The sequence below is a fragment of the Paramacrobiotus metropolitanus genome, unplaced genomic scaffold (genome assembly GCF_019649055.1).
Source record: "Paramacrobiotus metropolitanus isolate TYO unplaced genomic scaffold, Prichtersi_v1.0 Parri_scaffold0000002, whole genome shotgun sequence".
NCBI classification, from domain to species: domain Eukaryota; kingdom Metazoa; phylum Tardigrada; class Eutardigrada; order Parachela; family Macrobiotidae; genus Paramacrobiotus; species Paramacrobiotus metropolitanus.
Genome location: NW_026570222.1, coordinates 3,590,209 through 3,605,311, shown reverse-complemented (window position 1 = coordinate 3,605,311; position 15,103 = coordinate 3,590,209). Strand labels below are relative to the sequence as shown.

Sequence of the window (15,103 nt, the reverse complement as noted above, 5' to 3'; positions counted from 1 at the left end):
TGCTCGTAAAACCAAAGGACGGTCGGTCCCGGTCCAGATAGGTAAGCACATAATAAGACCTTAATTATAGAATTTATAGCACAGTAACTACAAATGTTAATACTGTTATTCATGGGAATTTCGCGTGATAAATGATGCTCATGGCCTCATGCAGTACAGTATTACTAGTCCACACTCCACATTGCCAGTATTATTAAGGCGCCATGCAGTGACATAAAAACTGGAACAGATGATAAGTTAAGTAAAAATTAATGTAAAATATAACTGTACCGTACTTCCTATATTGCCATAAGACATTTGGTTTTATTCGTTAAGAATTCAAAATTTACAACATCCCAGAACAAAGATCATAAAAACATACAACATGGAACAAATCAAAGCATGCCTCGACCACTGAAACTTGCAGGAACGTTAAAATTTGTAAACAAACAAAGATCATAGGTCAAACGCGGGACTAAAGACTGCTTACCATAACAATAAAACGGATTTCGCACAAGATTGCTTTAAAACTTCGATAAAATAAATAAAAAAATAAAACGTAAACGGGGATATACACTAATTCTAGAAAAATAACTAATTTGTACTAAATTCTATCACCGGTACAAGTCAAAGTCACAGTTGGTTAATCTATACCGGTTTCAGAAAAGGCATGCAATCATCCGCAGATCCACCAATAGTCCCACCCGGGATAACTCACAAGACTCTTATTGTTAGTGGTGATGTGCTGCTCCATCGGCGGCTATGGCAGAAAAACTTCCACGTTTTAGTTTTAACAAGTCACTAGTCGTTCGAATGACGACTTTGCCTCTGATCATCCTCGTAAGTTTCTTAGCGCTGCCACTGGTAATAGCACAATCCTGCAACTGCACCACTTTCACACTCGAAGGTAAATAGCTCAGTGCTTCCTGTGATATTTTCCCATTAATAAACGTAATTTCTTCCAGCAATGGGCATCTCCAGAACGACTTCATGGTGCTCGGGCTCACCAATTCATGCAAGGCGGCTTTCGTCGTGCAGGACAGAGTTAACCGCTTCGTTTCCGCATTGGTCGCGATTTTGACGTAGTGATGTGTACAGCGGTGTCCTCGAGTTGCTGCGTTACATATGGTAACATCCCGAAAAAAATCCGAAATACTCAAGACAGCCTTCCATCGCTGGCACACACTAAAATAAATTGTTTACAGTGATGCACGCATGAGAACCACGTACGCACTACTCGTATACATATTTTGAAGATAAATTAGCATAAGTAAGTTATAAGTACGTAATAGGAAAGTTGACAAAACCACTATCGCTAGCTTACCATCGGGCAAGTGCCTGATGATCAACAGGGAGGAATTTAAAAATTCGAACCAGAAGTTCAACTGGAAGATCAACAATTCCAGCTGTGACACCACTATTAACCAAAAAACCAAAATTCGGCGAAATTGTCATAGTGCCGTTGGCGTATTCCTGATCCAGATCCCTGGCATACATGGGGCTCTTTTCCATCTCGGAAGCTTCGGTCTCTGCCCGGTGTGATGCAGGTGTGATTTCGCCAATCTTTCTCTTCTTCGATACTTGCGCCATATTAGTTTAATCATAAGGGCCAAAAGCAAAAAGGAGAGATACACCTGTTTGTGAGCACACCGTATAACATTAACAGCACAAAAGTAATATATGTATAAATACAAGTTAACAAGTAATATATGACAAAAGTCACAAAATCGCAAAACAACGAACAAGTCTGGACACGTTTTGGGGAATGTGGGGACACCCGCCTGCGCAGTGCAGCGTATGTAAAAGGCGATCCGTGTTTGTTCTCATTCTATTAATTTATGCAAATGTTTATTACGATCCGCCTCCGTACGGCAGTTTCTTGAGCATCATATCATTGAGCCTTCTATACTCGTATGTACCGTTGTTATTGCACTAGAACTTCTAGAAGTTATGTGCGAGTAGTCCATAATAATCATAATAATAATAATAATAATTCATAGATCGCCAGGTCTCCTTGAACTTTTTTCGGGATTTCTTCTGCATCTACTACTGCAGGTAGAGTCAAGACCACTGGCATTTGCCCTTCCAGCCGCAAGCCGACGTAGTCTTACTACGGAATACGGATACGCCGTAGGTAAGTGTGCATCCCCCTTTCGCCATCATCTGCTTTGTTGCGAAAGGGAAATAAAGTTGATAAAAATCCACACGTCTACCTACACCTTTGGTTCCAGAGAACGCCAAGGTGGTACAATGTTTGACGAGCCTGATATTCCCGACCGGACTGCGAAGCCGCTGTCAGAATCCGTAGAAACACCTATGATGAAATACACGGACGCGGTGGTCGAAACAGCTGATTCGGCGGGAGAGTTTTCGCAGCGAGTTGCCAGTGGAAAGGTTCCTTTGGATGAAGCCCTAATTTACCACGCAAGAATCGGCAATACAACTGCCATCCGCGAAATGTTAGCGAACAAAACAGCGGGATTGGCGAACCTTAACATTAACCATCTAGGTAAAATGAAATTAATCTGGTAAAACAGGCTACACAAGTTCAGATTATATAATATATACACTACTACATTCAAATACTTCTGACATTCAGCTCATAAACTGTTTAATTACATATACCTGAAAATTTGTACTTATGAGCGTATCATCTAATACTTATATGTTTATGTTTATGAAATGTTTTAAAATGTTTATGTTTTTTTATATGTTTAATTTTAAAAATTTATGGCTGCCTGCCTACGCTACACAAGCTGTCAGCCTGTACTGCGCATTTTTTGTCTGTTTTTCTTCAGAAGTTTTCATTAATTCTCGGAGATAACATTTTTGCTTCCCGACTTAATGGCGAAAGGAAGAATAAATGACAATTACGATTTAAAGATTGCAGTAAGTTTTCTGTTCCGAAGGTTCCACACTTTTCTGTTTTTTGGCAGTATTATTTCATGTTCAGCGATTTAAGGACTCTGAAGCATAATACTACATTATTTTAGCGTACGATTACCGTACGTGCCGCTTGCATCGCAAGCTAGGCCTTGCCTGTGATTTGTATTAAATGAATGTTTTGCGTAGGTACACTGAAATGGAACCGTGACTGTTCAGCACTGCACGTGGCGGCGTATTTTGGGCATTTGGACGTGATTAAATTGTTGATCTCCGAACCGGATATCGATCTCAACTTGCAAAACAACCATTCCGAAACCGCACTGCATAAGGCTGCGTTGACCGGAAGGAGCGAAATTGTGCGTCTCCTATTAGCCAACGAAGCCAACTCGTTGATCCCTGATGATACGGGCAAAAGACCATCGGATACGGCTCTAAATAGCGAAATCCGAAGTATGATCAAAGGTATGAACTCTTCCGGTGTTTGTTTACCGGCGTTTGCGCGCGGGCGCTATGCGGTTAACATTTTAGCGTTTGGTAGTTTCACTAGGATGAAGACGGGTAAAAATAGTCATAAAAAAGTTTTATTCACGAACTTCTTTGCAGACGCAGAACAAGCCCAGAAATGCCGCCAGCGAGAATCTTTATTTCACTGTTGTCGAACGGGAAATGTGCAGCTGCTTAGGACGTTGTTGGATAGCCACCACGCACCAAACGTGGCCGATATGGATACAGACGGAAACACAGCTCTGCATCACGCTGTGCGCCACGATCAACGGGAAGTTGCATCGTTGTTAATGCGACATGGGTCCAATCCGAATACGAAAAATTTCTTCGGTGAGAGCATTGTTGTACGTTTTCGCTAAAGAAGCTTCGGCTTCATTCCGTGGTGAACTGTGTGTTTTATAGGGAAGTCTTCTTTCGATCTGGTTGTTAGCGAACCTATGCAAAAGATTCTCGAAATTAGATCACCATCCATTTCCGTTCCGACCTGTGAGCCATTTGAAGGAGTTTTGTCGAAGGTATGGCTTTGTACACCCTCATTCTACTTTGATTTTATGCCTCACTTTAGCATGTTGTGCGATTGATTTCTGCCAGTAATTTTATTTTCTTTCGTTTGTAGTGCAACAGAATATGGAATATTTGGCGGAGATACTGGGTGCATTTGCATAACGGAACCATATCATTTTACCGAGCACGGTAATTCATTTGCTTTACGTTTTCCAAAGTTTGTGTCCTCGTTTCTGTTTCTGCTCTTCTTACTAAATTTGTTATACATAAAAATTAAAAATTTTATTTGTTTCTAGAAGAGATGTGGGAAATGAACACATGCGGAAAATTTACCGCCATCTGGATGGCAGTGTTTTACATGTAAGCCGATATGCGTAGCGCCAAAGATTGACAATATAGCTGCTATGTTTTTGAAATTTTGCAGAAACGACAGAGGGATCTTGATTTTGCTATTCGGTTTTCTGACGGAACTACATTTTTTCTACGGATACCGAGAGATACCGAAGCACACGCTCGCGAGGTTCGCAAATTGACAAATCCCAGTTGGACGACCGTTATTAATTGGATTTTCATTTCGGTTTCGTTGTTTTGTACACAGAGCTGGATGCAACATATTGAACAACACATTGTATACAGCAATCATTATGTTGGTTTATCAGACCTTAAGCGGCATGTTCCGGAGCAGACTTTGCATAGCATCGAAAAGTCTTTTGTAGAAGCGAAAATAAGATTAGCGGATCTGCAGAAATGTCTTACTGCCTTACGGAGTGGTCATCTCTGGGAGCATCAAAACACCCACAACTTATCTCTACTGGATATATATAATGCCGCTGAGCGATCCCATTTGGCATTGCAGTTGTGTTTTGATATGATGCGGGAACAAGAAAGAGTACGTAAATCAACGTTGTTATTAGGTGTGTAGTTTGTGTTTTTGGAGAGTTACACTACTGGTCGTATTATGCAGTTGCAAATTGTTAGAACAAGAACTACTCTAGCTGTTTGTTAATAGCGAGAAGGACATTTAATAACATTTGTCTCAATTTGGTGTTAGCTTAAAAACGTTGAGATTATTTATAAGATATTGAACTAGATACGGGAAAAGCAACTGGCAGAAGAGCGCGAACGTTGTCGAGTGTTGGAGAATGCCCTGCAGGTTCTGGCTACTGAGCACGACGCTGTGCTGAATTCTATGGAGCATATTTCATCGCTAGGAAATGTATCCAGTGCTGGATCGGTCTATTTTTCACCACCAGAATCTCTTGCTGATGTGGACGATGAGGCTTATTTGGATGATAACCAATCTGTGATATCAGCGGATGACGAATTCCGCGATGCCGAAAGTTTGGAAAACATGAGTAAGTGGCAATACTTCATAAACTTTTGTTTCGTTGGAAAAGAATATTCTGATTATGAGCAGTGTGGTGTTTGTTTGATACTTTGCATTTGCCTGATGCAGTATAGTGTGTCCAGATTTATTGATAAGCTAGTGGAAACTGTTCATATTTAGTAGTCGGTGCATACTGCGAAAACTGATGCTTTTCCTTGCCAAGTTTATGTGTTTCATTCGGTAGTCCAGTAGACCTTATTTAATACATGGACTGTGAAGTAAGTAATACAGTATCGTTTTTTCGTGTTATTTTAAATTTTAATTCATCCCGATTAATTTTTAGTCCGTTTGATTAATTTGAATTGTTCCCTTCAGATGTTAAAAAGAAGTTAAACTGTATTACCAAGTCGTTTGGTGATCATCATTTTCCCTTTAATTAATGAATTGGTTATATTAATCGTGGATTCTTGATGCCCGCGGTCAAAAACTTAAGGTTTTGAAAATTGTACAAAATCTTCGCGCGCTTGATTTTAAAATGCAGTTTCAAATTTAAGCGTGTCATAAGTTAAGAAGAGTATTTTCGAGACAGTAACAATTCTTTTACTAACTGTAAGCTAGAAATACTTGCATCTTTAGTTTGCGTTTAGCGTGAGCAATTAAAACTATACACGCAGGCGGCAGGCTTGTGCTACTTTGGCAAAATATTTGACTCACTTTTTATTTGTTTACTCAGTAATTTTGGTTAAGCTTCGTCAGATGAAAGGTCGCATCAAAGTTCATGCATAAAAGCACATGTGTTCATATTCGCTTCTGTTGGTTTACACCCTTAGTTATTATTGCCGCTCCGTTCTATCACTGGCGCAGTGACTTTTGACAAAAAATATCGCGCCGTACAACACCGATAAAGCTATGCGATAGCGTACCACCGAAATTCCAAAGTTTGATGGGCCATGCCGGTAGCGATATTTTATGCTGAACATTCCGACGCTGAATCAGCTGTTTGCTTCGCTTCGATATGTACTGTACATTTATGTGATGCCACACCGTTCTTGCGCAAAACTGTCAGACACTTTTCGTGGCTCTGCCGCGCTCGATTTTTTGCTTGGTGTCTGATCTGACTATAGTGCCGCCTGAGGGACCTTTGTTTGTTCATAATTTTAACAGACTGCTGGCGCACGGAGCTGCTAATTTTGTGTGTTAAGTTTTTGAATGTTTATCCTGATCGTTATTGTGGTGGATTAAATCATGCTCGGAAATATGTGGAATTACTTAAAATCTCCTGCGAGTAGTTACGGTCAGTTTTCAGGATCCAGTGAGCGATGAAAACTTATAAAACATTGTAGTTTTTTTTCAACATTTGGTCATTTTTGGTCAGATCGAAAGTTTGGTCATTTGGTCTTTTGGTCATTTGGTCTGTTAACTGGGAGAAGTTTTCCCTTGAAGAGGGCGATAGGGATGAAGGATAGATTAACTCCCTTCGTAACTTAGCTTGTTCTTTTTTGTTTCTTTAGGATATTGTACATTTTATTTACGTTGACTTTTGCAATACTACCAATGAAGCGCTAATGTTCTGTAATAAAATATCCATAATTTTATATTATAAACAGGTTCTGTTCGGTACCTTGCACGCATGCATTCTATGCTTTTGCATCTTAAATCACCACGAACTGTACGGAAATAGTAATAAGTTCAGTTATCAGTTACGATGCAGTTCAGTAGCTTGTCTTAATAATTTTATTAAATTTTGTTTGTTTAGGTAGGTAAATACCTGAGTACCTCTACAGTACCACTGCATTATTCATTAATACAAGTACATCTGGGAACGACGTTAAATAAACACGTAATGTTTAGCTAAAAATTCATTAGTAAGTACCTGCGCCAACCTTGTACTTTGCTACTGGTGGAGAACTTTTTGTTCTGATCGTTACTATACTCGCACTGTTTTGTCAGATGCGGACTGTTTATACGAAGCTTGCGATTGTAGGCGTTGGACCAGTTCAGACCAAGCCGGAACATGGTGATAATGGGACTTTTTCAACGGATGTTCACGCACAGCCCACTCCGAATGGAGCGTTCGGAGACGAACAAAACATGCCTGCTCGGTCAAAGTTTGGTGGAAGGTAGGCTTATATCACGATAGCGTACAATGTTTGGTGCAACAAGCATGCCGAAATTCTGCATCTTGTTGTTTCCCATCTTCTAATGCATGTCTGTAAGTTGGGATGAGTGTGGATTTCACAATCAGTATCGCCATAGTTTTTTTATGTTATGCGCTTACTACAGTATCGTAAGCCTTCAGTTCGTTATTGCGCATAACTGGATAACTCATTTGAGTACTTAATTAAATTAAGCACATTAGATATTATCTAACCTGAATAGTTTATCGCCGTTCCAAAGCGTTTTCTACGTCGTTGCTGGGGAAGTCTATTTGCATTGTTGTTTTTATTTTTTAATGCTGCCACGCAATTTTATCCTCTTAAAGTAGTACATACAGTTTTGTGGTTTTTTAAAGCTTACGTACTGCGATATATGCCAAAGGCGGCAGTCTACTTACTAATATTTGTTAAACGGAAATGAATGGCGTACGAGGTACCTGAAAAGTAGCATTGTTCGTGATATAAGTATGTACGTACTGTACTGGCGTATATCTATATCACCTTTTTGACTATAGGAACTCTTGTGTATGAGAGCGGCAGCGCCATGCGCGAGCGACACCGCCTCCACTGATTGTGTAACCGAACTGAAATGCAGCCTTAAGATTTTATTAATAAGGAACATTTCCGGCAATTTCTTGTTGAAAGAAGAAGTCAGCTTATTTTTGTACCGAAACTGTTGCAAACAAAAGTTTGATTAATCATTTTTTTACACAGATTAAAAAAGCGAAAGAAGCGCAACGGCCGCACGGCGCACAGTAGACTTCGGCTACTGTTTATGTTTATTGCATGTCATTCGTAAACTCTCACAAAAGCTCCAGCACAATACGCTTAATTAGTACGTATAATGGTTGCAAAATAGACATATGATCCTGCATCCCGAGGGGAAAATGTAAGCACTCACTCGATGTGATACAGTATTACCGCTCAGCATATGCGCAACTTTTGGATACCGTACCATCTGCTTCGTCGTATTTCAAGTACGAATACATACCAAATACATACGCTAAATGATTTTGACTTATGAAATTTTCGCAACGTGGCTTTCCGTCCTTGCATCCGAGAAAAGATATGCTACATGTGCATAGGAATGCTCTGGGTACGAGAAGGGACGACTATGCAACGATTTCATATGGTGGGATACGGATGTAACATACAATGTAGCCATGAACTCGGATTTGACGACATTCTTATGTTCTTGACCGGCAAAAGGAAATTATCGATCCGGTGGAATTAATCTGCTTTTGCTTAAAAGCATGTCACTGCCGAGTCGCCGACATTATGCTACTGCAGCGCAAGCCGTGCATGCATTTTTGGTCAGTATCACAGCAGAATCTGTGCTGACCCGTTTGCAGTTAGGATTTTCAGGAGGCTTAATATTTACTCCAGCTTGCATCTGTACGATCAGAATATCACAAAGATCTACAGCACCTTTATCACAGCCTGAATGAAATCTATCTTTTTGGCACGCTTGGAATTGTCGTGTCCGCGTGCCGCGGAGATAGATAACGCTGATTTGCATTCCAAGATTCTGCAGAATTTGACTGATAATGACTGATTCTGATTGTTTAACCGTGTCTTCCCACAGGTGCGAGGTTGCATGCATGTTGTTGGTGCGATTTGTTTTTTGACCTTATAAGTAACCTGACGTTTGCGGGGCTTTACGAAAAGCATATTCCAAGGCTCTGTTGTCCAGTCTTTTCATTAATTAGGTTTTTTCCTTTGCATTTGTAACCGCGATCCTAACTGCTGATAACTGATAAGGTAGTATGCGAATGAGATTATAACTAGGACTGAGAAATCAAAAGAATTTTGGTATGGAAAATGTTATGGAATCAGTTACAACACAGCCAGTACATACAGGTCTGCCTTTAAGATTATTTATGTCTGCCTTTAAGATTACGTAGACGAATATGTCGGAAACATTATTAAATTTATTGTAATTTCCAGGTATGATGAAAAATTGTAAGCTGATCTCGTGTTATTAATTCGTTTCCCGTTTTTGGGATGTGCGAGTTTGTCTAGATTACAAATAGGCTGACAAAAAATATGGTCGGAATTGCCCGCGCTGCAGTTCCATACATTACGGCACGAATACTAGTGCTATGAATTAAAAGATCGTTATAGTGTTGCGCTATGTAACGTGAAATTCAAGCCAGAGACTGTAAACATTAATCCCGACCGAAGGGAATGGGATCATTATGTTATGATAGTGAGGTTAATGTTCCACAGTTGGCTCATACCCGGTAATTGAATTGGCTCATTGATTTTCGTGACCGAATCGAGGATTAAATGACCGCATGGCGTTTTTTCGTAGGACATCCCTTCCTGTACCGCAGTTTTCCAGGAATGATTTCAGCATTTGGAGCGTTCTGAAGCAATGTATTGGCAAGGTGAGGCCTTTCGTTTCAGTAATAGTGGAAACGAGCATGCTGATTATTGTTTTTCGCTGTGAAAAATATGTTTGCACAATTACAAGCTTAATTTGGCACGCATTGATAAGCATAATTTAGAGTGTTTGCTGAATTCTGCTTATATTTTTCAGGATCTTTCCAAAATTACTATGCCTGTTGTATTTAACGAGCCTCTTAGCTTCTTACAACGCATGAGCGAGTACATGGAATACGCCCATCTTCTTGATCAGGTACGTGTATTTCTTTAGTGAATTTCGATTCTGATTTTGCCTGTTTTATCAATACTATAATGGCACTCTGCTTTATGCTATACTCTAGAATATTATATCTGTTCATTATAAATCTTTTGTTATATGGTATCAGGCCGCGACGTGTGATGATCCCGTCGACCGAATTCTGTATGTGACAGCCTTTGCCATCTCATCTTGCGCGTCAAATGCCGATCGTATTGGGAAGCCATTTAATCCTCTTTTGGGAGAAACCTTTGAACTGTCTAGGTATAACAGAATGTTTGATTGGTATGGCAAACTGGCAACATACGCATTGTTGCACCATGCCATGGGAGAAAACGCAGTAGTTTACGTGTAATATTTTTACAGACCTGAACTGGGATATCGAATGATTTGTGAACAGGTAAAAAGAACACCCTAATGCTGGATATTAATGAACGATTTGAAATGGTGATGAATCGAAATAACCACTGCGTAACCGTTCGCAAAAGTGCTAACTTTTTTGTGTCACAGTGTGCTGCTTTCTTGCGCTTGAGTTTCTGATTTTCCCACTTCATCGTTGTAACATATCACTAACTTCCGTTCAGTGAGGTATGATTTTCTGCTGTATGCTTATGGAAAGAGATCTTCGAGTACTTTTAATAAGTGTTTCCCGTCTTCTGTCACTGCCTTGTACCGTGAACTGCGATTGATCAGTGGCAGATATTATTGTTAGGTTTGTCATCATCTAGGTTTGTCATCATCCACCAGTCAGCGCCTTCGACGCCTCGGCGGAAACGTGGCGTTTTTATGGTTCAATACTACCGAAACTAAAGTTCTGGGGCAAGTCGGTGGAGATTCAGCCAAAAGGAACCGTTACAGTGGAATTGAAAAAGCAAGCCAAAAACGTGCTCCGTCGACCTTTCAGTCAGTATCATTGGTTTTGGGTGTTCGTTCTTCTTAGGTACAAGGAAGTTTATTCCTGGTCCAATGTAAATCTGCAGGTCAATAACATTATTGTGGGGAAGCTTTGGATAGAACAGGTACATTGTGCTTGCCGGACTGATTGCACTGTATTATGTAACTTAAGAAAAAAACATCTTGTGCCTTTGATACGGTGAATTCTTTGTTTTACCTGTAAGGTACAAAAAAAATCATTGTTTTTTCTTATATGGCTGTCAGTTTGCTTCTGACAATCATAATATTATTTTGGTCACGAATACGATAGTGTTATTGGTTTTTGTTTATAATATGTACGCTGCGTACGGTGTATAAAGTATCTATATTTGGAATCGATATTATTTTTTAGTACGGTACAATGGAAATTATCAATCACACTACGGGGCTTTCCTGCATAATGACGTTTCATCCTGCTGGGTGGTCGAATAAAGATCTTCATCGTGTCAATGGATACGTAGTTGACAAAAGTGGGAAACAATGTCACACAACTTTCCTTCATTTCGCGAGAGTACGTGTAATATTCGCGAAACTAACAGCCTTTATGTATGATTGCAGCAAGCGCCAGGTGCGGGCAGTTTTTGGCAAATGGACGGAATATCTGTTATCATGTGATGTGGATGCATTTGAACGTTTTTCCCGCAATCTTCCCCCGCGCAAGCGCTCGTCTTTTAGTGGAAACCTTGGGCGGCGGTTATCTTCCAGTAAAGATGTGAGTTTCTGTTTTTGGTAGTCTGTTATCCTTCATTCGCTCTGATACTAACTAGAGTGCCACAGGATTGATTGCAAGCATGAAGTTCAGTAGCGCCTGTTCTAAAACAAATACAGAAGTATTTAAGCAAGGTTTAGATGAGTTGTAACTATATTCTGTAGTAAGAGAATTATCTGTTATAATGCTGTATTTAGAGTGATGCACGCGACCAACGCGATGAACATGGCGGTAGCCCATCACAGGATGCAAGCCCAGTCGGCCATGATCCAATGTTTGACATCCCCGGTGCAAAAATTCTGTGGCAACTGGATCCACGGCCTCTGTATTGCTCAAAGGTACTGTAATTATTCCATCTGCATACGAATTTTCCTTTATTATTTCCCTCTATTCACTTCCAGTTGCTTTTATCATTACAGTACTATGGATTTTCCTTGTTTGCTATGGGTTTGAATGAGCTTGATCCGGAAATGAGAGGCAGGCTGGCGCCCACTGATTGTCGATATCGGCCAGATATGCGGGCGCTAGAGAACGGCGATCTTGGTAAGGGCACAAAATCAATAGTGAACTTGACTTATTGTCCGATTTTTAATGTGCTCCGTTTCGATGGGAAACTAAGTAAGTAATTAAACTAAGTTACGAAAACTGTGCATTTTTCTTTATATCTTACTTACTTACTGCAAACCAAGTAATTATTGGAAATGCGCATTAAAATTAAAATTGTAAGTGCGTTGAATTTATGTTTGCTGGCGGTATTTTGAGGTGATTGGTTATTCATAAAGTACCAAAAATATTGTGGTGCAGCCCAAGTACCAGCATTTTCTCGCTTGCTAATGGCTGCTTGAAGATTGTTTTGTTAGACGGTTTAATGATTATTTGTAATATTTTTTCTGTCCCATTTGTTATTATTTTATTTTTTTGTCAGATGGCGCATCCGAACAGAAAAATCGGTTGGAAGAAAAACAGCGCGCTGTTCGTAAAGCGGGGCACTCTCACAAGCGCGGCCACAGTTCTAAAGATAAAGAAGACTTCACTCCGATGTGGTTTTCCATGCGGAAAAATCCCCATCATGGCATAGAAGATTGGATGTCGAATGATAAATACTGGGATCGTGACTACTCCACATGCCCGGATATTTACTGAGTTTGATTGTTACTGGATCTCTCTTTTCTGGGCACTAATGGATTGCTGCGAGATGCTTTTGATCGCGATGGTCCCAGATGGAAGCGCTCTTTAAGTAATAAGGAAGGTGCTACACTATTATGCTCACTGATGGAACAGCTGCTGCTCTGTCTCTGTGAGACGCTGCGGCTGTTAACGGGAAGATTATTTTCAGTGTTGTTTCCGTTTGACAATCGATTTTAATCGCTGTTGTTGATCCTTTATTGCTTAATTGACCGTGGTTGCCCTGTTCGGGATAGAATTGCGCTGCTGTCAGTCAGCTCGGTGATAGAAAGTTTTATTCATGTGTTTTGTTAAAAATCGATGCGGGTATGGAAGTCTCTGCGTTCTTCCAAAATTGTTGTATTACGGAATAAATGTTTTTCCAATATATAAACGTCTTTGACGCTGTCTGTTGAATTAACCATTTATACGCGAGATGAAAGATTCTTTAATATACATACCGGTAACTACAATTACGCACACGGCATAAGAATGAATTCGATACCACCGGTTTATGGTGTCAGCAGACACCTGTTGTGGTTTTGCAACTAGTGTTATAAACTTCGTTCGCTGCCAATAATTTTCGAATTTGCCTTGAAAATATGTGGAATATCCCAAATGTAAAAAACATTCACCTACTTATCATCAGGAAAAAAGTGTGCAAACTCATCAGTTCCATCGAAATCTATAGGTCGTTAATTCCTTGCGCCAAGACTCTAGACTAGACTCTGCCGGCAACATTGGTGTCACAGGTTTGACCACCAGGCTGATAACAGAATTTACGCTGTTGCAAATAACATGAATTCGTGTTTTGTATCTGTAGTGACATAGGCAAAACATTTTTTAACAGATTTATATGGCTGAATCTGGACTATAAGTTTTATCACAATGGATGAGATGATGAATGACATAATCATACGCTATGTGAGAAGTGGAGATGCGCCGTTGTGTCCAGCTGAACACAAAAGTCATTGTCCAGTTGTGCCAGTTTCACGCACATGCGGCGCCCCCGTGACCCCGTTCACTTTCCATCTCAAGTTATTTTCACTTTCCCGCGTGTTCGCAAAATGCAGGTTAGGTTTTTTTCCCGTTTTCTGTCTTCTTTAGAGTGAATGGTGAAGGCTGGAGTGGTACTCATAATACTGTTAATCAGTCAACAAACTTGTCCCGTTGACCACTCTACAGATACGACGATGCCGGGGAAATGGCTGCTCATTCAAACATTCTTTGCGAATAAACCTCGACAACCTTCGATATATAAGTGGCTTCTCCTTCATATTTGACCATTTTCCCCAATACTTCAAAACTTTTACCAGAACATACTGCGAATCGGTACTATATTCATAACTGCATGCCTCGAGTATTCCTGAGCAAGAGTTTTTCGGCTCATTTTCCGTACGGTAAATTACAGGTTCAGTATCGTCACGCCGCCGCATCAACAATGTCAACGCCGTTTTTAGACATCACCTGTAAGTGCTATAACATTTTTGATTCCATCTCATTATAAAACATAAAACATTACAATAGTACATATTATTTTGGGTGAGACTATAGGCACCCCTTTCACCCCCGTTGGCTATAGGCACCCCTTTTCTATTACATAAATCTCGCACCCCTTTTTTTCCGTGGACTATAGGCACCTGTTTCCTGTTTGCAGTCTTTTTTCCCAGCAGCCTGACAAAGATTTTCTAACAGTTTTTTCGGTTTACATGTACAAAGATTTTTTTGACGATCTGACATGCCTAGGTCATTCACATAAAAATGCGTTCGTACTAGGCACTCCTTCCGACAATGTGCCGGTTTGACTGACTTTATAATGATTTGGTTGCTTTGATAAGTTTTCTTGCATTTCTGAGGTCCTGATTGAAATGTTTGGGGCCTTTTGGGGTATCGGACACCACCATATAAATAAACGCCCCGGCATCTTTCTTACGGATTTCGTTTAGTACATGATTGACCATTCCCTCTTTTGTTCTTTCACCTCGTTTCACTTCATCGTGCTTGGTCGTTTGTTGTTTTCGTGTGCGACGGGGGGCAGGATTTAGTTAATCAAAAAGGGGTGCCCTATAGTCTAAGTGGGTGCGAAAAGGGGTGCCTATAGATAACGGGGGTGAAAGGGGGTGCCTATAGCCATTTCCTATTATTTTACATATTGTAATATATTATTATTGCGACCAAACTTTAGTATTTCATAATTCCTTTATGTGATACGCGCTACATAAATATTAATTAAGTTGCTTGATCTGTTATTTTTAACGGTGATATATGTTCTCCTGTTTCAGGTACCTTCTTCGCGT

General features: G+C 40.1%; 2 protein-coding genes across 2 annotated transcripts; one reads left to right on the top strand and one right to left on the bottom strand.

Moving 5' to 3' along the window:
• Window positions 1–297: 297 nt before the first annotated feature.
• LOC129587822 (F-box/LRR-repeat protein 12-like) lies at window positions 298–1,723 on the bottom strand. The gene is made up of 2 exons (XM_055481754.1): window positions 1,304–1,723; window positions 298–1,164 (listed from the first exon to the last, which is right to left on the bottom strand). Exons 1-2 carry the CDS (start codon window positions 1,567–1,569, stop codon window positions 711–713), a joined length of 720 nt encoding a protein of 239 aa, XP_055337729.1. The 5' UTR covers window positions 1,570–1,723; the 3' UTR covers window positions 298–710.
• Window positions 1,724–1,923: 200 nt separating this feature from the next.
• Window positions 1,924–13,200, top strand: LOC129584596 (oxysterol-binding protein-related protein 1-like). The gene is made up of 22 exons (XM_055476827.1): window positions 1,924–2,113; window positions 2,211–2,488; window positions 3,052–3,327; window positions 3,469–3,699; window positions 3,772–3,884; window positions 3,986–4,062; window positions 4,170–4,233; window positions 4,298–4,393; window positions 4,472–4,762; window positions 4,964–5,228; window positions 7,185–7,320; window positions 9,671–9,746; window positions 9,899–9,997; window positions 10,131–10,264; window positions 10,367–10,400; window positions 10,729–10,871; window positions 10,941–11,019; window positions 11,286–11,404; window positions 11,492–11,645; window positions 11,840–11,980; window positions 12,062–12,185; window positions 12,568–13,200. Exons 2-22 carry the CDS (start codon window positions 2,230–2,232, stop codon window positions 12,783–12,785), a joined length of 3,129 nt encoding a protein of 1,042 aa, XP_055332802.1. The 5' UTR covers window positions 1,924–2,113; window positions 2,211–2,229; the 3' UTR covers window positions 12,786–13,200.
• Window positions 13,201–15,103: the final 1,903 nt, after the last annotated feature.